The sequence below is a fragment of the Melopsittacus undulatus genome, chromosome Z (genome assembly GCF_012275295.1).
Source record: "Melopsittacus undulatus isolate bMelUnd1 chromosome Z, bMelUnd1.mat.Z, whole genome shotgun sequence".
NCBI lineage: Eukaryota > Metazoa > Chordata > Aves > Psittaciformes > Psittaculidae > Melopsittacus > Melopsittacus undulatus.
The window spans coordinates 30,347,701-30,374,118 of record NC_047557.1 but is presented as its reverse complement, the minus strand read 5'-3'; the positions used below and the strand labels follow the sequence as shown (position 1 = coordinate 30,374,118).

The following is a 26,418-nucleotide window of genomic DNA, read 5'->3' as shown; positions in this document are numbered from 1 at the left end:
GCAGAGACAGGACACCAGACCCAAACTAACCAAAGGGGTATTCCATACCACAGCATGTCATGACCACTATATAAACTGGAGGCAGTTACCCAGAAGGGCTAGATCACTGCTCATTCGGGCTGGGTATTGGTCAGTGGGTGTTGAGTGGTTGTATTCTCTTCCCTTGTTATTTCCCTTATCATTATTATTATTATTATTGGTGGTAGGAGTAGTGGTTTGTGCTGTACCTTATTTACTAGACTGTACATATCTCAGCCCCTGGGAGTTACATTTTTTCTCTTCTCCCCATTCCTCTGGGAATGGCAGGAGGAAGGGAGCGGAGTGAGTGAGGGCTGCGTGGCTGGGCTTAAACCACAACAGCCGTATTTTCCAATATTCTGCAAAATCCCATTATGGGGTGGGGCAAAACAACACACCATGTTACTTAGATATACCATGCACAAAGAGCAGTCAGACCCTTCCATTTCATACAAATCTATTTTCTAGGGAGAATGACAGTAGCTATAGTGACAACAACAATAAATGAAGTAACAATGAGAGTAAGTTTTCTCTAAGGGAGCAGCGTTGTGCTCCCCATAGCTAGCAAGGTGTGTCATTGCAAAAAGACTTAGTTACTTCCATCTAAAATAAACAAGCCAGCACAGCTAGAGGTTATATGTACACCAGGAAATTCAGCTGTGAAAGACAAGAAAGTATAGAAGGCTAATGGCTTGCCTTTCACAAGCATTACTTAATTGCAAAAATTCTTTGTTATTTCTCCCAAGCATGTTCATTGATACTGTATATCCAACAAAAGGAAGAGTATTACTTCATTCTCTTTATTCTATTCTGACAGACAGTGTGTGTTTAGGAATTCCCTCTTGAATCTGTCCTCTGTTTGATATATACAACTTTTAGAGGTCCGACTTTCTTGAGATTTAAATTGGAAAACTTTCTGGCTGCTACTATAGAGCTCCAGGTAGCCCCTGGCAGCTGCCATATATCCCTCCAATGAATTGGTAAGGAGGGTTAATGAAGAGCTCTCACTGTATGTGTAGAATAGAGTAAAACTCTCTGGTTGCCAGGAAATCAAAGATCAAACGAGTATGAGGCAGGACACCCACTTGCATAGAAATGCTCTTGTTGGAGGCTGATTAGAAAAAGGATCAGATAAATAAGGAAAAAGGTACAGAGGGTGTATGATGTACCAAAATAGAAATAGAAAGTGAAAGGAGACTTACAGCAGAGTTCAAAAGTACCTTTCCCTTTATGTTTTCCTCTAGATAGCTCTCCCATGTATTACTCAGATTTGCAAGATGGGGGGAGGGGGGGGGGGGGAGGGAAGGGAAAGGCTTTTCCTTCCTGTTTGTAATTATTAAATAATGAGAAGGTAACATTTGAAAACTTAGAAACCATATGTCACCAAATACCTATTCATATTTCCAAGACCCATCTTTACTAAATGTGACTGAGTTCATGCCCCTAAAGAAGGAAAAAGAAAGTAATTGTTACACTGTTACAAGTAGTCTGGAAAATCTAAATCATGTCATGATGAGGGTAGTGAAGCAGTGGAACAGGTTGCCCAGAGGGGCTGCAGTTGCCCCATCCCTTGAAACATCCAAGACCAAGGTTGGATGGGGCTTTTAGCAATCTTATCTAGTTGAAGATGTCCCTGGTCATCTTCAGACAGGTTGGACAAGGTGACCTTCAAAAGATCCCATGAATCCAAACCATTCTATGATTTTATGTGAAGACTAAATTACAAAGATAGTCTTTACAAAGTTAATCTTCACAAAGATGACCAGGACTTTTCTCTGCGCTCATACATTTATTTCACAGCCAGTGTTGTGAAGGTTCACTTCCCAAAGTAGCAAATTATACTTTTGCCACTGAATCATATTGCCACTGCCTTTATTTATAGTGTGAAGAGAAGAGGTATTCAGCATTGTACAATTACTAACTTTGACTTTTCTCCAACCTGTCTCCACTAACAGGCTAGTTTCTCCAGTTTTTCATTTCACTAACTTTGCAATTTGTCCTGCAGTGAGACTGCTTCAGTAAGCAGCCTTAAAGAGCTCTCTGGGATCACTGGCAACCTTATACACAGGGAGAATGAAAAAGAAAGAAGCAGCTGAGAAACTCAGGCTGCAGAAAGATCAGGTCAGCTATAATTACCATTGTATTCATTTGCTAAACCATTCAGTTGAAATCCTAATTACACTAGGACAACCGATTTTGTTCATTAGAGCTCAATTAAACTAATCTGAAATTCAAAATAGTAGTATTGTTGTAGCACAGCCATATTAAAGATGAAATATAATCCTTCCCAATTGTTTTCCTCTGACAAAATAAAGTTTTCTTCACATGGAATTAAGATACAGGCATCTTATTTAGTAGGACAATGGAATTTTACAAAAAAGATTGGTCTTCTATGATGGAGTTACCACATCAATGGACAAAGGAAGGGCTATGAATGTTGTCTATCTGGACTTCCGTAAAGTCATTAACATAGTCCTCTGCAAAACCTTTTTCTCTAACCTGGAGAGATATGGATTTGATATGTGGCCACTTTGGTGGATGAGGAATTGGCTGGATGGTCAATGGCTCAATGTCTGGATGGACACCAGTTACAGGTGGCATCTCTCAGGGGTCTGTACTAGGACCAGTGCTGTTTAATATCTTCATCAGTGACATAGACAGTGGGATTGAGTGCACACGTGCAGATGACACTGAGTAGTGCTGTTGACATTCTCAGGGGTGGGGATGCCATCTTAGAGGGACTTGGACAGGCTCAAGAGGTGGGTCTATGCAAAATTCATGAGGCTTAACAAGGCCAAGTGCAAGCTTTGTGTCAGGGCAACCCCAGTTCCAGTGTGTGCTTGCAGCCCAGAAAGCCAATTGTATCCTCGGCTGCATCCAAAGGAGCAAGTCAGGAGGTCAAGGAAGGTGATTCTGCCCCTCTGCTCTGCTCTGGTGAGACTCCACCTGGAGGGCTGTGTCCAGCTCTGGAGTCCTCAGCACAGGAAAGACATGGACCTGTTGGAGAGGATCCAGAGAAGAGCCACGGAAATGATCAGAGGGCTGGAGCACCTCTCCTAACAGGAAAGGCTGAGAAAATAGGGGTTGTTCAGCCTGGAGAAGAGAGGACTCTGGGGAGACCTTACTGTGGCCTTTCAGTTCTTAAAAGGGGCCTGTAAGATGGGGAGAGACTTTTTAGCAGGGCCTGTTGTGACAGGACAAAGGGTGATGGTTTTAAAGTGAAACAGGGGAGATTCAGACTATTTGTGAGAGAGAAATTCTTTACAATTAGGGTGGTGAAACACTGGAACAGGTTTCCCAGACAGGTGGTGGACACACCAGTTCAGTGCCAGGCTGGATGTGGTTCTGGGCAACCTGATCTAGTTGAAGATGTCCCTGCCCATTGCAGGGTGGTTGGACTAGATGGCCTTTGAAAGTCCCTTCCAACCCAAACTGTTCTATGATTCTATGTTTTTAATTAGTCTTACCATAAATAGATTTAATTTGAAGATAAAATGGATGACTTTGTGTTCCCAAAAAAAGGAACTTCCTGCTAAATGTCTCCTTATTGTTATTATAGTGGATATTTCCCTCGACTGACCACAGAAAACATAGATTACCTACCTTCTAGGATAATGAAAGCTTACACTTCACTAGCCTTATCTTATTCCTCAAAGCAGGTCTTGCTATCCCTGAGCTATTTTAGACAGATGTTGTTCTAAGCTGTTCTTAAAGACCTTCAGCAACACAGATTTCAGTTAACTTTCCTCAGCAGCACTTTCCTCTTAACAGAGCTCCCCATCAACTGGCAAGAAAAATAAGGAACTAAAGCTGTGCATTTCTGTAGGTCATTAATTACCAGCTTGTCTTGGTAATCTCCACAATTTCACTTAAAATAATTTCCATCCTTGTTGGTGTCACTGTAGAGAACTTCACTGTGCATTTTACAAATCTTTGTGTTGTTACTGTTTTTAGCATGTGGACTGCCAGCAAACCCAAGCCACAGAAATTAACATCCAGCTAGGCTGGCTTGAGCAAGACTTTTCTTGGAAATGATTGGAATTATATGATGTTAAGGTCCTTTCCAACCCTAACCATTCTAAGATTCTATGATTCGAATCACACTATTTGTAACTGCATGGGCTTTCTGTTCACCCACAGAACAAGTACTAACTGGGTTTGGAAGAAAAATTCAGACTTTTCTCCATCAGTGAATATTGCTCCCTCTTTCACCAGTATCTTTGAGGTACCTTTCTATTCTATGTGGAAAGTGGCATTTTGTTGCATAGTAGAAGTTTCACTTGATGCCAAAATGCTAATAAACCAAAGAAACTATAAAAAACATTAACAGTAATCACAGAATTAACTGTTGAGCAGGGCTTTGTTTTTTCCTACCAAACAGAAAAGTTGTGCCTGAAAGGCTGGGAGGGAGGAAGAAATTTTTTCCTCAATGACTATTTAAGCTAAAAAATAGGTTTATAAATACTTTTTCTTTTTTTTTAATTATAAAAACTTTCATATAAGACTATGCTTCTTGTACTTAATTGAATACATCCAATCTTATTAAACCCAATGAGATTAAGAGGATATCTTGCTCATGTCAGCAAACAATTAACAATCAAGTCACAAGAACAGAGAGCAGACTGACAACAGGGCACTGGAGGGAAGCCACCTTCTAACTGATCACCTGTACCAGCCACCACATCTTAAGCCTTAAACCCTTTGAGGAGGAAGCAGGTTTAACTTTCTCCTCTAGAGTTTTAATGGGATATTTTCATTCTATTCTGATTAAATGTATTGTCAACATTTCATCTGAAGAAACAAATAATTTAAATAATTTGTTTATAATATATATATTAACATATGTCTCAAAAAAGAAAACAAGAATGGGCTTTCACTCAAAATTGTAATTTAGATGTATGTTGATCTAGCAATCAAAAGACAACTTTTTGCAAGTTTTTGGGTTTTTTTTCTAAGTAGATGGTTTAAATACATTCTTTTGGTCTGTAGGCCTTAATTGAGATTACTGTAATTTTCTTATTTATAATTTTTTTAGACTGAACTTACATGGTTAGATTGATGATTGTATCTGACAGCTAATCTGAAAGGACAGAACCATTTAGAATTACTTTTTCTTGTCCTTTCTTTCCTGGAATGTATATTTTTGGCAATTTAAGAAAAAAAAATACTTTGCATTTATTCACTTAAAATGCCCCATTGTACCCCATAAACACATGGTTCAAAAAGATAGGCTTAAGGAGTATGTGTATTACCTTACTTTACTTTGGTTCAAAAGCAGATAATCAGGATTAATTTTGCTGCAGAGCAGAGAGGCTTTTATGAGTCCATAAATTCCAAGTAAAATCCAGTGAATATACATTCTGAATACTTTGGTTCCATTCTCTGATCTCTCTCCACTATTTAATTTCTTCAGGAATGTATGCTTGAGTAGAACCTGTGCTGTGCCATAACCTCACCTCCTGCTTTCCTATTTCAACTGGTTTTAGAGCTTAGGAGCAAAAGTAAATACCCTTTTTCACAGAAATCCATCATATTTTATCTCCAAATAGTTTCCTTACTTCCTGCAGGAGCCAGCAACTTCTTTACTGAAAAGAAAACAAAACAAAGCAAGCATCCCCCTCCTCCCCAAAAAAAGACAAACACGAACAACTCTCCCTTCCCCATCCCCCCCAAAAAAACCAAACAATACTCAGACAGTTGACTTACCTTTTTTAGAGAAGTATGTGTCTTTGTGTTGGAGGATGTGTGTTACATTACAGAATACATCTGATTAAAAATTCAACTACATCAGATGCTGAGTCACAGATCAAACATCTTAATTTACTGCATTTCACATGTAGGCAACAGACAAATTAGAAATCATAGTTAAATTGCTGCTCCATCTCTACAATAAAGTGACCATTTTTTGCTAAACATAACACCTTATCTTTAAGGACTGCTAACGATATAATCACTATCAAATAGAATGCCACCACAGCTTTTCATTAGCTTGCTGGGGAAGCCGCTAAAAGACTTCCATCTAAAAGATTGCACTACTGATGAGTTTCTGATGTCCAAGATTGAACTAAAAATACACACTTAGAAGTGTATTTTATGCTCCAAGACTGCTGCTACAAATGTCCAGATACAGAACTTGGGCTTTCTTCTGTCACTCTTCTCTTACCAAAATTATGTTTTCTAATGGGGTCCTTATACGGATATGTGGGAATAAATTTAGTAAGATTCAGTTCATGAAGCATGGTGGTACTAAGGAAAAGCTTTTTCTGGATATATTTTTTATCAAGCTGGAAAACTCCATGGTAAAAAAAATTACAAAATCTTTCAGAAACATTACAAAAATGAACAAACAGTTATAATGCAGCTATGGATCAACATTTCTGCAATATACTACCACAGAAAATCTAAAAGTATGACAAGAAAGATATTAATGTAGTCTACTGATTTAGCAAAGATTCCTGAGATATTTCCACTCTGCCTTAAGTTTCAACCCCAGAACTTCACCCTAATGAATTCCAAAATATTCAGAGCAAAGAATACAGCATTAAATGTACACTTAAAAATCTTAACTCACTCTGCATCAAGACAGGCAAAAATCAAGCTCACCATGGAAACTAAGCATTAGTCTGTCACTGTCAGTACAGGAGCACATACAGAACTGTATAGAAGAATGTTTTCAGTATTCCATAATACCTGGCCTTCACATGTTAAAAATTGCTGGAGAAGGAAGCACCAAACAGAAAGGGAGAGATGATAGTAAGGAAATTGTATTGGCTAAGGGCTATATGCAAAGCATAAAACACAAAAGCCAGATAAAAAGAAACACAGCAAAATGCAAAGCAGTGTTTCTGCCATAGGGAATACCACAAAATTCACTAGAGAAAATGGATTACATGGCCTGACAGCAGTAAGGGGATGCCAGAGACTATTCTTATAGCAGTCCTATAAGAACAATCTGTAACTGAGAACTAAGCTATAATAGCTATATTGTTCCAACTTTCAGTGAGCCAAAACTTGCAGCTTTTACTCAGCCAGCTCTTACATTAGTACTATATGGTGTTTCACAGGGGATTTGAGCCCCCATTCTGCATTGAAAAATCTGGTGCTGCCCTATATGGAAACTCTGGCTCCCTCTCATTTAAAATACACACATCAAACAAATTTCTGCAATAATATTCACTATTGTCAGACCTGCTTTTTCACTATAGCACTGTGAGAGAAGTAGATGTACATGTCTCAGGCCTGAACTGTCTCTTCATCCTTGATTGCTAAGATACGGCTTAGGCAAGAAAGGGAGAAGACAAGCCAGAGAAGTTGTGACATACCCCAGAACATCTGGTAAGGTGTAGCAACCCTTTCTATCATTCTTTCCCCTGCAATCATAGCAATGTAAGACTCTCCACTGGCACAGAGGTAATATCTCCTTTTCAGCTGGACACTTGTAAACTTGTCATGAAGATTAAAAGTTGCTTTTAATCACCGAGAAATCAGTTGTGCTGACATACCGGTACTGTTTTCCCCCAGGGCCTCTCTCAGTGGCTACTGTGTCCTTTTAAAACACATCATCAAATTCATACTTCTGATGGCAAGTGATTACCCTCCTGGGGTTTTTCAATTGGTTTCCTGTGTCTTTTAAAAACATTGCTAATTGATGTTAACTTTCGCACTACTATCCCAGCAGTCAACTTGATAGATGCTTCATGATACTGTCACAAATAGCATTTTCTGTTTTTTTATAAAGTACTTATTACCACACTGCCTTGAAGGAGTGTCACTAAACTACGGGCTCAAACTCAAGAGCAATGCATACTGACTGCATGTTTATGGGTAGGGGTTGTGGTCTATGTGCACCCCTACAGCACTTGTCACCATCCCCAGCTATGGAAGCCCAGGCAAAGAGCTGGCAAATACTCTTCCATTTATGTGTTTTCTCTGTTACAAAGACACACTATACAAGAGTTCTAAACACTAGATAAATCTTGGGAAAGAGTCATCACATGTTTTTTCTGAGGTACACAGTAGACAGAGCAGGAAGAATAGAGGGGAGGCACTGCATTCCCATAGGACGTGGAACTATGGCTTTTTGGTTGCAGGGCCTGGGATGCCCGTTCTGTGAAAATAAGCCTATGCATCTCATACTGCTGCTAGAACTTTGTACACAGCGTAGGTCCTCATAATAATTTCCCTGAAAATCTAATTTGTATTATTTACCCCATGACATTCCCAAATCAACTTTTTTTTGGGTCTTCTCTTTAATGAAATGACTTTTTTTTTTGCATAAATTATATTTTAAAAAATTATTAATCATTAACAAATGTAAAATTCCATTTCCCCCTTTTTTTTTCAACAAATCAATGAAGTCAAGTATGTTGCTATCAAATTGTCCTGGGTTCAGCAGTAGCAGTCATTTTTTCTCCTTCTTGGTAGCTGGTGCAGTGCTGTGGTTTGACTTTCGGGCTGGGAACGGTGCTGATAGCAGCAATGTTTTGAGTTACTGCTCAAATGCTTACTCTGGCCAAGGACTTTCTGAGCTCATGCTCTGCCAGGGAGGAGGGGAGGCCGGGAGGAAGGAGAGACAGGACACCCGACCCAAACTAGCCGAAGAGGTATTCCACACCATAGCACATCATACCCAGGATGTACCGGAGAGTTACCTGGAAGGGCTGGAGCTCTGGGGGGATGGAGGAGGTATCGGTTGGTGCTTGGTTGGGCAGGGTGGAGCGAGTTATGGGTCAGTCACTGGTGAGGTGTTGTATTCTCTTCACTTGTTATTTCTTTTATCATTATTATTATTTGTAGTAGTAGTAGCAGTAGTGATTTCTGTTATACCTTAGTTATTAAACTGAGTTCTTATCTCAACCTGTGGGAGCTACATTCTTTGGATTCACTGAGTCCTTTCCGCAGCAATTCTCCTTCCCAGCTTTCCGGGAGTTGGTGGAGCAAGGGGGGGAGTGAGTGCACGAGCTCTATGCAGCTTGGTTTAAACCACGATACAAATACATGCTGACATTTATTAATTTCTGGTGTTTACTATTTTCTGTTCAGGAATATACTGTTTCATTAAAGTTAAAATATATTTGTCTTCTAGTTTTTGCAACTGCAAATATTGCACTTAAATTAAGATCACAAATTGAATATCCATGATCAAGGGGGAACTTCTGTTTTCAGTAGAACTGGGATTTCAAACTAGATGTTACTGGCAAGGCTGCTTCAGTCACAAAAGATGTTTTCAGCAGAGAACTTAAAATCTGGAGCTTGTGAATAACTACCTACTTGATCAAACTACAGAGCAAGAGAGTGGCTTTCGGCACATGGACACTCAGTCAGATATACATACTAAACTAACACCCACCAGGCAAGGACCTTTATGAATGCAAAAGTTATACACAGAACTCAAGATTTTGAACAGCTTCTCTTTGTGTCTTAGCTCCACACAATTGCCAAAGGAAGAGAGGAAGATGTTCTTTAGCCTACTTCTGTACATGGGGTTGGAAGAAAAATTTTAGCTCGTTTTATTCTGCATTCTGGTGGGAGACTCTGAAGTGGAAGCTACAAAAATGTATAGGCAGAGAACAGAATGTCTGCAGCCATTCCTCTGAGGGGACTTAACACCTTAAATGATGAACAGAAGAGGTATTCAGTACAGAAATAGTATTTCTATTTCAGTAAGTCAACAGGCAAAGGAAAAATAACACCTTGTTTTCTGCTCATTCTTTCAAACTAAAACAGTAAGTAAATAAATAAAAATCAATTTCTCCTGTTCCTGCTTTTACTCACTTAATAGGGCCCTAAGGAAAACCACAGGGTCATGCAAGTCAGCTTTGGTTGACTGGACTGGACTGACGTAACAGCTTTGTTTATTACTTATGTCCACTGCACATGCTCACAGAGAAAGGGATAGACATGGATTGCAGTGAACTACTTTTAGACACGGAAACTTTTCCAAGATAATTTTGTTCTGTAACACTGTTCTCTGAGCCTTTTCTCCTCAATAATGCAGCATGACATTGCCATCAACTGTTAGCACTGTGTCAAAAAATGCCCCTTGGGAATGCAGAGCCTCTTCTCTATTCTTCCTTGCTTTAACTACTGTGCATCCCAGACAGCCATTACAGTGATTCTTTCCCAGTTTCTCTAATGACTAGATCTGTAAGAAACATATAAAGAAGCTTTAAGTATTATGATTCTTCTGGGAAAATTCTGGCATTGGCTGTATACCTAATTTTGCAACCTTAACTCTAGTGTAGCAATTTAAATGCACACACACAGATGTTTTTAATGACCAATCTGAAAAATAAATAAATAAATAAATATATTTCAACTCATCCCACATATCGGACTTTCAATCTGTACAGCAGGACCAAATTCTTGGGAGAACAAAGATGAGTGTTCCTTGAGTTTGTGCAGTTGTTGGCATCAGGAATAGCTGTTCCTAGAGGCAACCAGCCAGTAATTTGCTGGTACATTTCACAGCCATTTGCTTATACCAGAAGAAATTTGAGCTTCAGGCATCATGTGTTCTGCAGGGGACTGCGAACAAATCCCTTCTTTGGAATATAGTCCCCCTATTTCTTCCTCTTCCACCTCCTTGCAACTTCCCCACCTCCTTGAATCCTTCTTATCTGCATTCAACTCTACACCTTTGTACTGAGGTCAGTCTTTTTTAATCCCACTTTTCTATCCTACTGCAGCAACATTAGCAGGGCACTGAAAACATCAGAGAGCTTGTCTCTGCTCCATTTAAGTAACTAGACTGAATAAGAAAAGACCCTCCCAGTCTTCAAGACTGACAAGGTCTGTACTGAGCTGTCTATGGTGACAATACCTGCACAGTCCCCTCTTATCCCTGCAGAAGGGCCCTGGGGTGGGGCAAGCACTGCAAGTGGTCCAGGCTCCCCCAAGACATTATCTCAGAGACCCCCTCACACACCAGTTAGCTTATAATAGCTCAATCAAAATGACAGCACATCTCTTGAAACATTAACAACATATTTCTGATAGGGTTTGTTCCCTGATTCTAGGAAATACGCTTTCCCATCCACCAGAAAGTCCCTGTTCCACAGTAAAAACTGCTTGGTGTTCTCTGACTTTTTTCAAGCATAAACTGACACATAAATTTTTCAAATTGTAAGGTATCTGAATTGCCAAAGTTTTCAGTGACTCAAAGCAGGTTCTTCCAGAAGAAAGTTATGGCAGCTACAAGCCCTGCCTACAAGTCTAGGTATAGAGGAAATACATTAAAGTATTGAGAACAATCTCTTAGCAGCATGGCTGCAGGACAATTCAGTCTGATAGTAACAGCAAGGCCATAACCAAGTAGACAATACATACAACAGCTCAGACGAAATCAAGTAAAACCTTTATGCCCTACCACAACACCACTCATTTTCTTTTTCCTAGATGTGTCAGAGAAGAATGCTATCTAAGGCATTTGGAATTCATGACTAGAAGCTTCAGAGACAGCTTTCGAAGTTCAAAGGTGTGTGATAATTTTATCAGATGGTTCCACAATTTTTAAGAAATACAGATATGCCCATGTGCAGGAAAGATTCCTCTTGCCCACCAGACATAAACTTCCTCTCCTGCTAATACTAAACCCTGGGCATGAAATATTTTGGTTGGTTAACAAGAAATACCATTACAAAATTTAAAAACTAAAGAAAATGCAGCATTTCATAACAGCAAGCAAAATTACCATTTTGCCTTCATCTTTTTTTAACATTTGTGATTGTGGCACTAAATAGAGATGGCTAAATCAACCAGAACAGGTAGCAGATACAACTATTTGTTATTTAGCCAGATGATAATTCAAGCAGTATTTAGTTTACCAGTAAATTTTTGTTATGTCTCTTACACTGGAAAATATTTCACAAAATCATAAAGAGTGGAACTGCATAAACAGGAGCAGCTTTATCCTGCCCCTTGTTTATAACTATCAGGTTATTATATTAGTTTTGCTGTTACAAAAAATTGCTGTTCACTTACATCACAGAGGGCAAGTATAAACAAGCTTTAAAGCAAAAATGTTTTGTGGGAATTTATCTATTACCTTTCTTAACTGAAAATTTTTAACTGCTGTAGCATAGCACAATATACTGTAGAGCTCCTATTAAGCATCAACAAAATTGCTTTGCTAGAGTAATATGCGAGCAAATAGGATTCCAGAGAAGTAATCTAATTTTTATCTAATTCTAGTAATTTGATTTTATCAGATGTTAGCTATAGCTGTGGAAATCACAGTTGTAGTGCTAAAGCATTCTACTTCACAAGCCAGCATAAATTCAAGTACTTCAGACACTTCCTTGATATTTTTTAGATCAGTATGAATAAAAAGGGGAAAAAAGAAGGCAAAAATGTATCCTGATTAAGCTTACCACTTTGTGTGTGTACACTCACAAGCACACCTATAGCCTTAAGGATTTTTGAATATACAGAACAATTGCTTTCCTCCTGTATGCATAAGATAACAGAAAGAACATGGCTCCTCCTGTCCTGAGGTATGCACCACTCTCTTGCTACACACATTCAATTCCATTTATTTTTATCCCAGGAAAACCACCACTGATTCAGTTAGCCTGTCTTTAAAAGTAACCCTTCACTCTTCCTCACAGAGGCACTGTAAGGGAAATCCTTATGAATGTCAGCATGTTTTTTTCATTAGAAAAGATATATCCAGCCCTAACATCAGGACAAAATAACCTGTAAAGTTTTTACTGAAGCAAGAACCTGGCTATTGAGAATTGCCTACACAAACAACAAACAGCAAATGACAGAGTCCACCTACCTGATTCAGATAGTTGCAAGCTCCTGGTTTCCAGAGCACAGCACACCACACACTGCACGTGAATCTGCTTACTCACATACCTGAAAGGTCCATATCAATACCTAATGTGGAACTGAAAAATGTGGCTTTCCAGGAGTTGTAAAGGAACAGAAAAGCTCTTTCTAGGCCAGTTAATCCAGTTTGTAAAAGCCATGAGGTCTTGAGACAGGACACATGAAACTGACACCATGAAAATGACTATGCTTTTCATTTACATATCAGGTATTTTATAGCACCTTATAAAGGTCAGAAATAATTTCAAATCTTTGCAGAACTGCTAAAGTGAGGGCTCTTTCTGCTGAAAGATAGAAGGGCAAGCAAGCCAAATGATGGTTTTTGCATGCGTGTTTTAAAAAAATTTTGCAGTACTTTAATCAGCAAATTTCAAGGAACTTGAAGAGAAAACTGCTGGATCCATTTTATAGAGATGAGGCAGTTTATTCATGGTGTGATAACAGGTCATATCAGACCTGGGCAAAGAACATACATTTGATTTCTAGCCTCTGCAGTACTGCATAGCATCATCCATTTAATTACAAAAAATATTTATATGTCTTTAACCAATTAGTAACATCATAGGTGTTTTGAACCTTCATGGTGAATCATAAAAGCACTCTTATCCTACAAAAGTACTTTGAAAGTAAGCATCAGAAGTTAGGTTATCAGATGCATTTACCTCTAGAAGGCAGCAGCAATCTTACACATGGCAAATGTCTCATTATGTTTTATTTTTGCTTTACAATACCAGAAAGGGTTCTGATATTCTGAAATATGCCAGACAGTACCCACCACAATACACTACTCTAAAGAAAGTGTTGTCAATTAGAAATATATTCCAATTATTAAAGCTAAGCAATTTCTTAGACTAAAAGGATTCTGAGCAATTTCATGATGCAGGAAAAGATATTTAATGTAACAGAAAATTTAAATTGTCAATTGAGGTGTCACATAGTAAATTAAAAGATTTCACTGTCCACTTCAAAAATAATGATCATGCAATGGATACAGTAAACCAAAGACCTGTGTGCCTCAGCATGTAGAGGTCTGGGCTTGTAAGGAAAAATCCTCTGGGTCCATATATTATGGGGTTTTTTTTTGTAAGCAGAACCTCAAAACAGCAGTGCTCAGATTTAAACTGGATTTTGAGATGCCTCTTTTTCCTGTGGCAGGCAGTCGGAAATCCTGCTGACGGTCCAATTTACAAGAAAGAGATGATGTCATTTTGATAAAGCATTCCTCTAGTTTCACATACCCAAGTTTTAAGACAAATTCAGACTTTATGATTTCTGTGAAACATCCAAAAAGATCAAGATCCAAAAGAATGCAGGGAAATAGAGAGGAAATGCTAGCACAGTATTTATCAAGTTTGCATTTTAACATCAAGCCTGTGAGCGTGTATATATTCTGCTGTGTTTAGGAAACTACATGCATATTGTATGTAGTGAAGTCCCTTGATTCCTATAAATATAAAATAATAGGATTGAAAATCACATCAACAGACAAAATGCTGCAAGTAAAAGACAGTATTTATTTGTTTAGTTTAAAACATTACTACATTGATAGAACATTAATTTCAAAGGAAGGCCATAATATATTCATTCAAAACTAGTCTGTTAAACATATAGATTTAAATTTTAATTTTTCAAACACAAAATGAAAGAAACTTGTATTTTACAAATAGCTATTTTAACAGATCTTATGAAAAACATGTTGAGAAATAACTGCCAAAATCTGCCTCTTTAAATATACAAAACACCCTTGCTGTGCTGAAGGTATCTTCTTTAATAGCCAAAAATATCTAAATCAACAGCTGAGTCCATGTCAAACCCTACTGAAAGCAGTAGTGACATAAAAGTGTATAAGCACTGTACAAAGTAAGTACAGCTTTTGTCTTAATACTGTACACACTCATATTTGTTGTAAATGTTTTATGAAAACTGCTGTTACTGAACTTAACATCCTTTCCTGCCTGCAGAAAAAAAATGAACTACTGATACTATCTCTGCTTACTAAAATGTCTCCTTTTTTGAATGTGAATTTTCTCTCACAATTCAAAAGGAATTTTACCATGTATTTCAATGCGAAAAGGAGTGAATGTTTTTTTCCGCATACCACTGGGTAATCCCTCTTACTCTCACTTGGTTTCCCCCTTGGTTTCATAACCAAAACACTATAAAATTTTAATACATTAGCTGAAGAAATCGGAACTCAAGAACTTCAGTTTACGAGGTTGATCTACAGATTAGGTCATTGTAAAACAGTGTTCAATTAAACCAAAACTAATTGCAAATAATGCTGCATGCTTTGTAACCAACATTCCTCACCCCCTCTTGCTTTCTTTATAGCCCCTTCTGGCATTCCTTCTGGAATGAGCTTTTTAAGAAAGTGCGGTATCCCGGATCATTCACATATTCATTCCTAAAGCGGGAACTCAATACTCTCTGCCTCTTCTTCTCTCCCAAGATAATGTCTGCACCATAGAATGTGTCTTCAAATCTCATGTCAGAGGCTGTAGACTAAAACCAGACATAAATTACACATACAACTTCATACAGACCATCATATTCTGACAAGTTACATGGAAACGTAGATACATTTGGATAGACCATATGAAGATAGCTAGATTGCTACTATGCAGTTACAACTGTTTTCAGCAAGATGTCTAAATATTAAATATATATTTTAAATGTAGATTTAAAACATATTTTTTACTTTTCTGTATTTTGCATGTACTACTGACCATCTAATTCTCTAGGTCTTCAGTGTTCCTTAGAAACATCTGACTAACACTACTTGTCTTGATTTCATCCAGAGGTCATACAATCACTCTAACTCAAGGTGAAAACCAGCAACATGGAAGTAATGTAATTGTTGGGCAGGTTCGATCCTCACTGTATTTTCTACCGCTTTGTGTTAATTCAGAAAAGTTTGAAACACAAGGTAATACAGCACAGACCCTCTGAAAAGAAACTTTCACTCTGCCGAATTTGCAAAGAATCAGAGTCACAGGTTTGGTTGTCTGACAGTAAACGTAAACTATTTGGGAATCAACTGAAACCAAGCAGCAGGACAGCAAACAGCAAGCCAGTTGGGAAAAAGCAGCTGCATAAATTTCTGGACCAACTTCCACTACTGAGTCATGGTAAAACTCCCATGACTGGGAATAGCATCATTTATAATTAATTGGTCATTTATTTCAAGACATGGGAACAGTATCACAAGCTGTCTTTAACTTGCACAGTTTTCAGCATTAGGAGGGAAGGAGCTGCTGGCCATAGCCAATAAGTTCAAGCTCCACATTTATAGCATTTGAGGCAATAGCAGAAAACCATGCAAAGGTCTGAGCACAGGCTGTGGCTTGTTTTATTTAGTTGACCAAATTCAATGTTTTCAACCTGTACTTAATCCTCCAGTGAAGCCAATTGTGTCAAATGCAAAAAAAAAAAATACATCATGTCTATAAAAACTCCATATTAAAAAGAGTAGCATAAACCCAACTGTATTTGTATTGTTATCCTTAGTGAACTGCAAGTTTGCATTCTACAGAATGTGTGATTAATTATAAATGCTTTTTACACATAGTCTCTAAAAAAAAAGTTAGTGGAATACTTTCCAAGTACAATGAAAAATCCAATTGAATATAACCAACCAGACGGTTTATTTAACACTTTCCAAGACATCTCTCTTAACCCTAGATGGTCAGAACACTGAAAGATGTGTGCGTTAATGCCAAATACACTGACAAAAAGGTATTTTAGCCAAGAATATTTGACCACTATACTTCCAATTAGAAAGAGCTGTCCTAATCATATTCTACTCCTTCAGTAAAACAGGGTATCCTGCAGTAAACACTCCCTCAGCAGGCTGACAGCCTCATTTCTCTGTCTGTCTTTCCCAGCTTTACTTCCCCTTTCATAAATGATGCTAATCCTTTGCTTTGATAAACTCATAGATTCTGAAATATAAGGCATCTATTTTTTGATTGGCTGTTGAGAACTGGATGAAAGGAAATTATGATAATAATGATGGCAGCTGCACATGGCAAGAAGCACAGAAAGGGAAAGTCAGTGTGAAACCTTCTTCAGCTACCTCAGTGTCTAATGTTATGTATTACACCATACAATCTGACAGATGCCTGCAGAAATCAACTTTGCACATCATTCCCCTGCAACTCCTTACAACCAGCTTTCAAGAATCAGCTAATTAATGTCACATAATGAAAGTGTGAACAGGCACTGTGTATGAGTCCACCTCCCTGCAGCAATGAAAAATATACTGTACACTGCTCTCCTTTTTAAAGCTTCATTGCAGTGAAGCAACTCAGTTTTGAACAAACAGCTCTAAACAGAACATGGACATGAGAAGAACATGTTGCTCTTCTGAATAGGCTTGATAATGGATTGAACTGCACAACATTTAGCATTATGACAAGGGCAGCAGTTGTCCTGTCTCCCCCAACAACTGTATGGGAGACCTTTCCCTTTTCAGTCTTTTAGTGTTCTGCTTCTATGAACCTCAACACTTTTCCACATGGCAGGCATACAAATGATTAGCTTGTGGATATTCTTTGAAACTGCAGGAAACAAATCCAGTGACACTGATGAGTTCTGATCAGGCACTTTGTTTTTTAGAACAAGTTAATTGCATTTTTATTAAATTCAAGGCCTTTAAAAGCATTGCATTAAAAAGCTCTGAAAACTTGGGAAGTTTTTTAAAAACTATACATGTTACAAGCATACTGAAAGAACAGATTGTCAATTTAAATATTTACTACTGTGATAATTCATGCTCTGACAGCTGATCGAACGAGATGTCACGTTTAGGGGAAAAGAATTATGTCGGACAACAGCATTTGCTTGTACTAGAAGAACAACTAACCACTAGAACTTGTGCTAATTGTTGTGTTGACTAAGAGAGTCATGTTAGTACAGGCTTCAGAAAACATTTGTCCAATTTAAACTGAAAATCTAGAATATAGCCAAGAAAAAATGTTACTGGCATTTCAAGCATATACATACTATGAGCCAATACTCACGAAACGTGCTTTTACTCTCTTAGGGAGCTCTTCATCTAGTGTGTAGATCTCCTCTCTCTTCATTACTATTTGAGAGCCATCTTCAAACTCAACCTAATTGGAAAAATGCATATTTGAATATAAAATCATAATTTATCTCTTGAAGGAAGTTTCTGGGAATGTCTCCAGACAAAAATATATGTGCAAATACAAAAGATTTATATTTTGCTATTTATTTCAGGAAGCTAAAATGAGGTTAAAACATTAAAAAAAAAGTTATTTCTTAGGAAATTCAACACATGCAGATGTTTAAACTGGTTTCTAAGCAGAGACTTCAAAATCATCACTGACACATACACAACAAAGTAAAATTTATTAGATTAGGAATGCTGAGCAGTAACAATACAGACACCATTTTGTGGGAATGACATATTGAAATGTCTTCATGTCATTTGTACTCACCTCTGATTTTTTTTTACTTGCTTCTAACAAATAAATAATTAATTTTAACATTCTGTGATTCAAGGTTGAGGAAGACCGTATCAAGAGAAAGAAAGTATGAGTGACAACTAAGGAAATACCAGTTAACAGAATTCTATTGAATTTGATGGAATTTCTTTAAAATGCTCTGTTGAGAAGATGAAAAGCTTTATCATGCTTAGGTTTAGATTTAATCCAACATGAACCCTGTTAGCAGAAAATGAGAAAGGAAATGTAACTAGGCATGGGAAATGTTAAAATGCTTGGGTTTTGAAACATTTAAAACTTTTCAGTTGCTGCTTTTTCTTTTTTAATACTTCATCTAACAATTGTGAATTTCAGCTATTATCTATGACTGCAGTTTTAGCTCCCACAGAAATTGTACTTAAGTATAAAGTTCAGTAAAAAACTAAAAGAAGTCCCATTTCAAATCGCAGGTGACTTAATGAAAACACATGAATGACAACAGACTTAGGGGGGAAGAATAAGCCCAAATTCAAACATAGGAAAATACCAACTTATCAGAAGTATTATTATAGATAAAACTGAAAAAAAAATACGTATTTGAACTTGTAAATACACTGGTTTGAAGGTTCAAATTAAAACTTTGCCATGACTGAGTATGTCAGATTAATTGTTAACAGATGAAAAATCTGAGATCGTATATTTATTCTCAAAAGCCAGGGTACAGATCTATGAACTACTAACTTCTTTAAAAGCAATTTTTTAACAGCAATTAATAGGAAGCAAAAATCTGGAATGCCTTTCAAATCCACAGAACACAGATGGATAACAAAGTCACAAAAGTCATATTTGCTGGTCTTTGCTCCTCTTACTAACTCCATAAGCCTAGTCTGTTAGCAGTATGCTAGAGGAATTTAAAGGTCAATTTGGCTAAAGCTTATTTAATAGAATTATGACAATACAGGTATTCCTCACCAGGATACAGGAGCAGTCTTCCTGCTATTCTTCTGCTTTACTGTACAATACATTTGGTAATATGTTCTTGCATGATAAAGGTGGCAATAATGTTTTTTGCATCACTGGTGAAAGAGTCAGGCAGGAAATTAACTCTGCCAGCTCCATGTGATCAGAAAATCACCTCCTGAATGGGCAATGGTTTTATTTTCAGTGTGCAGCAGGAGTAACTGCTTCATACCACAGGATCAGGTACACCTGCATTATGAAATATATTGAATATTTACGATGAAGAGCAACTGGAAGTTCTTCAGCTATAATTCAGCATACCACACTGGAAATTAATTGCCTACCATTAAATGCAAACATAAGAGCTCCTCTAAGACTTCAAACAGTATCATGATTCATACAAAATATAAACCTAATACCTCTAATAGTTCCAATTTAATTCAGACTCCAGATCCTATATTTCAAATCATCCATTTTACCCAGCAAGTTATTTTATCTGAACTTCTGTTACTGCACCTTGTTTGTGTAGTGTGTTATCTCCATGAGCTTTTATCAGGACATCATAAATTAAAAGGTCAGCTGACATTACTAGGTAGCAATAAAGTGAATGGGTAATTCAAGAATCTCAACTGAACTCAAAAAGTTATAGTGAATGTCAGTATAAAAAAACATGAAGAAATAAAACACAGATCACATTAACAATTTCACTTAAATACCTGCTTCGTTTGGTAGGTATAATACTGCTTAGGGATTGTAGAGGATCCTGGGTGGCAAATGTCAAACTGCTGAAACAAATTCTGGTGCATTGTGTCATACCTCCTGCATGCACTAGTACAGTTGCATTCAATACAAATGTCTCATGAACATGAGGAAAATTCACAGATTTATCCAAGTAAAACAGATTTGCCTTATTAGATCGTAATACCCATTTCAGAGAGTCCTTTTCAGTCTCTCCTTTTGTTGTACCATCTAAGAGATCACACAAAAGGCTTGGCAAGACAATCTCAAAGGTGAAAGAGAGATCTCACAAGCCAGAAGAATTGAGTATACGTATGCACAGATACTTGAAACTTTCAGATGGGCTGTGCAGGAAGACTGAAGGAAGAACTAGCAATGTGTGCTGACGTTCCTCCATCATATCTGAAAAATAATGGCAGTCAGATGAAGTTCCCGATGACTGGAAAAAGGGAAATATAACCCCATTTTCAAGAAGGGGAAAATGGATGACCCAGGGAATTACAGACCAGTCAGTCTCACCTCTGTGCCTGGCAAAATCTGGGAGCAGATTCTCTTGGAAGGCATGCCAAGGCACATGAAAAACAGCAAGGTGCTTGGTGACAGCCAGCATGGCTTTACTAGGGGAAAATCCTGCCTGACCAATTTGATGGCCTTCTATGATGGGGCTACAGAAGTGATGGACAAGGGTGGAGCAGTTGACGTCATCTACCTGGACTTGTGCAAAGTGTTCGACACTGTCCCACATGACATCCTTGTCTCTAAATTGGAGAGACATCAATTTGATAGGTGGACCACTCAGTGGATAAAGAACTGGCTGGATGGTCGCACTCAAAGAGTTGTGGTCAACGGCTCAATGTCCAGATTGGTGTAGGAACAGGTCTTGTTCAATATCTTTGTCAGCAACATGGACAGTGGGATTGAGTGTGCCCTCAGCCAAAGCTGTATGGTTCGGATGACATGCTGAAGGGAAGGAATGCCATCCAGAAGGACCATGACACTTGACAATTCACAGCTTGACAAGTGGGCCAGTGACAACTTTAGGAGGTTCAACCAAGTCAAGTACAAGGTCCTACACCTGGGTCAGAGCAATCCCAGGCACAGCTACAGGTTGGGCAGAGAAGAGATTCAGACCAGCTCTGCAGAGAAGGACTTGGGGGTGTTGGTCGATGAGGAAATGAACATGAGCCGGCTTCAGTGTGTGATCACAGCCCAAAAAGCCAACCATATCCTGGGCTGCATCAAAAGGAACATGAGTAGTAGGTCGAAGAAGGTGATCCTGCCCCTCTATGAGACCTCATTTGGAGTATTGTGCACAGTTCTGGTGTCCTCAACATAAAAAAGACATGGAACTGTTGAAACAAGTCCAGAGGAGGGCCACAAGGATGATCAGGGGACTGGAGCACCTCCCATATGAAGACAGGATGAGGAAGTTGGGGCTGTTCAGCCTGGGAAGAGAAGGCTGCGTGGAGACCTCATAGCAGCCTTCCAGTATCTGAAGGTCGCCTATATGGATGCTGGGGAGGGACTCTTCATTAGGGACTGTAGTGATAGGACAAGGGGTAATGGGTTAAAACTTAAACAGGGGAAGTTCAGATTGGATATAAGGAAGTTCTTTGCTGTGAGGGTGGTGAGGCACTGGAATAGGCTGCCCAAGGAAGTTGTGAATGCTCCATCCCTGGCAGTGTTGAAGGCCAGGCTGGACAGAGCCTTGGGTGACATGGTTTTTGTGTGAGGTGTCCCTGCCCATGGCAGGGGGGTTGGAACTAGATATCTTAAGGTCCTTTCCAACCCTAACTATTCTGTGATCCTATGATTCTAAGTTAGCCTTATACCCTCCATGTCACAGACTTTCTTTAACCTGTGGCCATGTTGTGGCAGTGCTCCTCCCATCCTACAGGTTGAAATAATTATTTGTCTCCAAAATCCTACCTAGTGCAATCTGGACTCACTTTAATCTTTAACCTTTGCTGTTTCCCCTGTGACAGAGTTTGTTACTAGGCAGCTTATAGTAATCTCCCACGACTGTTATGCTGATGAACTCCAAACTTTACTGAACCTCTGCATGCCAATCCATTTTCCTTCAACTAACCTGGTTTCATTATGTTGTCCAAGAGCTCTAAAATAAGACAAAGCTTGTTTTGACTATGTCAGATTCCTTCAAATATGAAAGATGACAACATTCCTCTAATTTACCTCAGAGTATTCCTCAGGAGACCAGCTGTTCAGAAGATTAAATGATTTGAAGATTAATGTTACTATAGAATGCTACTACAGAATAATAATATTTTTATTTCATAAAGAACTTTTCAACTTCACAATGTAATACAGCTGCTAAATAGAAGAGGTAAGATTTAGAGACTAGCTCAGGGGATCAGGCATTTGAGGATTTGAGTTCGATTGCAAGTCATTGGCAAAGTGAGAAGGTCAATGCAGCAAGTCATTTAGCCTCCCTATGCTTTAATCTCTCTACAGATACAATAGTAAATTTGCCATTTTTGTAATGTGAGGCCCTTAGATGAAAAGAGTTACATGAGTGAAAATGATAATACATATAAATGAAATGTACCTAGATTCTCATTCTTTCAGAAGTGCCATTATTATTGTGATTGTTTTATTGCAGTTTCTAGCATTCACTTGGGTACTCAAAGCTGCTGACTGATTTTTCTCAAAGGCAAGCACATAAAAAAAATAATTATTGTGTCTTTGAAATCAGAAGTCAGCTTTTTAGCCTTGCTCTCAACACTCAGCTCCCTTTTGCCTTTGCTAAAGACAAAACGCCCCTTAGATTGTGTTAATTAATTCAAAAATGCCTCAGACAAACGAAAAGTGAGGCTATTTATGCTCCTGTTTTTACTATCCTCCCTTCCATCTTTTTAGCAAAGGCCTAAGGTTCATTGTAGTCATTCACCAATACTTAATTTTATATCATTTATTATATAATTACCTGACACCAAATGAAAGTAAATAACCTAGAGAAAATAACACATTATTTTTCAATCTTAATATCCCACCTGTTTACCTGAATTCATATTAAATAAGCCTTTTTCTTAATTTTATAAGGACAGGTAAAACCTCAACTTCTGAAGAATACGCAGCACTTGTTAATGGTTTAGGCAGCTTTATTCATTAGTTTAAATGCATTAGCAGTTGCAGTAAGAGGTCACATTCCAGCTTTTTTCAGCTTTGAAGATGTGGCTGGCCACTGTAACGCTAGATCCGAATGAGCAATTTGCAATAAAGACATCTGAAAAACAAGTACATGATAATAGACACTCACCTGATACATGTAAATTGTGTTTGTTCCCACATACTTCGCACCATACAGTTTTCCATCAGGCCATTTCACTTGGACAACCTCTCCCTCTGCAGGTGGGCCCAGCCTTAGGCAATCTCTGCTCTGTTTACAAAGAAGGATAGATTTTCAAATCAGTGACAGAGCCATCTCATTGAAATTATCAGTAAGCTGCTTTTTACAACTCCTTAATCGGAGGAGATTCATTACCATGTGTGTTTCAAGTTTTATATTCCTGCTAATGGGCTAACAGAGACACTGTTAGTCTTTACGAAAATGAAACACTGACCAAAGAAACATTTTCTTTACCGCTTGATGCTGCATTGGCAAGGCAACATATGCATAAACCAGATAGCTATGAGCAACTGTGATAGATTTCCCTCAAAATTAATTTCCATCACAAACTGAAAATAAAGATCACTAAATTGCAATTGCTTACATATTCAAGTAACTCATGTTTTGTTAACCACAGCACATTTTTTTTTGCTAGATGCTAACTGCTGACTGAAACATAACCTGATGGATCAAACTATAAATGGTGAGAATGCCAATGGATTCTTTGTTTAGCTGATGGAGAAATAATGAAAGAATCCAAATGCTTACAAAAAAGAATTAAGTAGGACTATTATTTTTTTTCCCCAGAAGAGCAGTTTTTTTTTCTTGTACTTTGGCCAAATTCTGTGTCTGACTTGCTGAGCATGTCAGAGCAGCACAGTTTATGCTAGTTGCAATACATCCTGGCCAGGGTTTCCTTTGCCCATATGGCTTAGTATGACCTAATTACTCATTTACAGAGCACACTGACCATACAACCATAACAACAGCTGTCCATATGAGCAAATACATGAAGGACCAGAAAAAGATCACTTCAGATCTGCACTCACCAGTTCTTTGGAAGCTCTCTCTGCCAAATACTCATTCCCGCAAAGGCATCTATATTTCAGACAGACTACATCACATGACCTGTCATGTAAATTAGTAATAATATAGTGGTATTCTCCTAGGTGTGAGAGAACTTACTGGTGACCATGTTATCTGAGGTCACTGCTAAGAGGTGTAGACTGGGAAGAGAACAGATAAAGCTAAGGACTCAGGTACAAGTACTCAGTGATAACACCCTATAGGACCTGATACTACATCCTGTTAATGCAATACTATAACCATTTGCAAAGTCTCATAAAGCAATTTATAAAAATACTGTATTTTTATACAGTCCACTTCTAACAGAGGCCAACAATCATCATGAGAAAGAACTTTAAATGTTTCTGTCAACTCTCAGGTGTTTGTGTCAAGAGGACAGCTCTAACATACACCCTGCATGTTTGCCTGGCAAAGGTTGCTGTGACAGACACAGAAAGATACATCCTTTCAACTTCACCATATATTTGGGTAGTAGGTGCCATTACTGTATTACCCTTCATGGTATTTCCCAGAGAGGCAGGGAGATGGGGGAAAAGAATGGCTGCTGCCTATTTTCCAACAGTGGAATAATTATGACTTCCTGGGGAACAGGGACTGCTAAACATTTCCAATGCTCTCTCTCCTCAGTGATGACTGTCAGGATGATTATTTTCATTTTTGTATTTCTTCCTCTATTTCTTGCTAAAGTGCAAAAAGGAGTCTTGGCTTAGTATCTTGAACCAAACTTTCAGAATGCATCACGGAAGATAGGAAATTTCCTATTAACAATGTCAAACCAAACATTAATTTTCCAAGAACAAAAGCCCAGCATGAATTACTCCCTTTGCACCTTGCACAAGAAAAAAAATCTCATAGCTTCTCTAGGATAGCTAATGGAACTGCTCATATGGAAAATTAGAGTTCTCATGCAAATAACTAGACAAATAACAATCTCATTCTTCATGTATCATCCAAATGTCTCAGTCTATGGAACAATGTTTGGGAAACCTGTAATAAATAGTTTTTGCTGTTTCTACTAGAGCTCCTTGCTACCTTTTATTTTCACATTGCATAACCATTTCAGAGAGTCTCTTTTTACTGCAAAAATAATTCCCACCATTATCTTCTGGGGAATGATCAGACTCGTTTTGTAGACTGACAAAACTGCAAAAATGCAACCTCACTTTTCTCAGTCATATACTGAAAAGTCAAACATCAAGATATGGTAATCCTTCAACATTTCTGTACACCACTTGTAAATCTATATCCAGTTTGTAAAACATATACATTTGCCATATGATTAACTTCATATATTTTCTTCTTTGCACAAATGGAAAAAACTGTGCCTACCTCTACTGAAAAGCAGATTCACTTAAGTGTCTACCATCACATTCCAGATGTTGCACAGCTCAGAGCCCTATGTCTGAGCATGATGAGCTACAGAATGTTGCGCAGGGACATGTCCAGTTGCACTTGAGTATCTCCAAGAATGAACACTTTACCACCTCTCTGGGAAACTAGTCCAACATTTGACAATTCACATAGTGAAAAAGCCTCATACGAGAAAAATTTCATGTGAAGGCATTTCCTGTATGTCAGTTGCTATCCATTGTCATTCATACATGTCACTCTGCATGTATTTGCTCCTGTTATGTCCAGGTCCTTCTTGTAAAAGTGAGTCATAACTGGACAAGGGACTCCAGATATGGTCTCACCAGTGCTAGGTTTACAGCCATGCAAAAAGTTTATTGAAGAACAAAAAATTGCAAATAACAGTAATTCTAAATCTCTTCTTGTTTATTGTAACAGGTGGTACTTTCTGGTTTTAGAAACATAAATTCTGGGGTTCATTATATGCATTGAACTAAAATAGTTAGCAATCCATTCAAAAGAGATGTTTGAAAAATATGCTGAAATACTGGGTTTCTCTTCTATCACTTAGGAATTCTTGTGTACAGCACTACAGACAATGGTGATGGTTTTGCTGGTTTTCTGTTCTCATATTCCTTTGTTTTTAACCACAGAACAAACCATATTGCTAAGAGGCTTAGCAATACTTTGGTTCTTTAAGGCTGGACAGAGCATCTGAAAGTAACAAGTCCAGTTGCATGGCAGAGTGGTGATGGCTGACATACAATAGGAACAAATGTGGAGCCATGCTAAGGAAAAAAAAAGGAAGTCTGCACCTGAGGCTTGCACTTGAATCTAAGAACTGTGAAATGTCGCAAA

At 38.1% G+C, this 26,418-nt stretch overlaps 1 protein-coding gene across 2 annotated transcripts in view; it reads right to left on the bottom strand.

The window, feature by feature from the left end:
- Window positions 1-14,347: 14,347 nt before the first annotated feature.
- Window positions 14,348-26,418, bottom strand: part of KDM4C (lysine demethylase 4C) — a 265,851-nt gene continuing 253,780 nt past the window's right edge. For both annotated transcript variants that reach the window (XM_034073180.1, XM_034073181.1), the window contains 3 exons: window positions 23,275-23,394; window positions 17,874-17,966; window positions 14,348-15,354 (listed from right to left, as the gene is read on the bottom strand). In XM_034073180.1, the coding sequence (XP_033929071.1) occupies window positions 15,178-15,354; window positions 17,874-17,966; window positions 23,275-23,394 (390 nt within the window). In that variant the 3' untranslated portion in view covers window positions 14,348-15,177. The remainder of the gene's footprint in view (window positions 15,355-17,873; window positions 17,967-23,274; window positions 23,395-26,418) is intronic.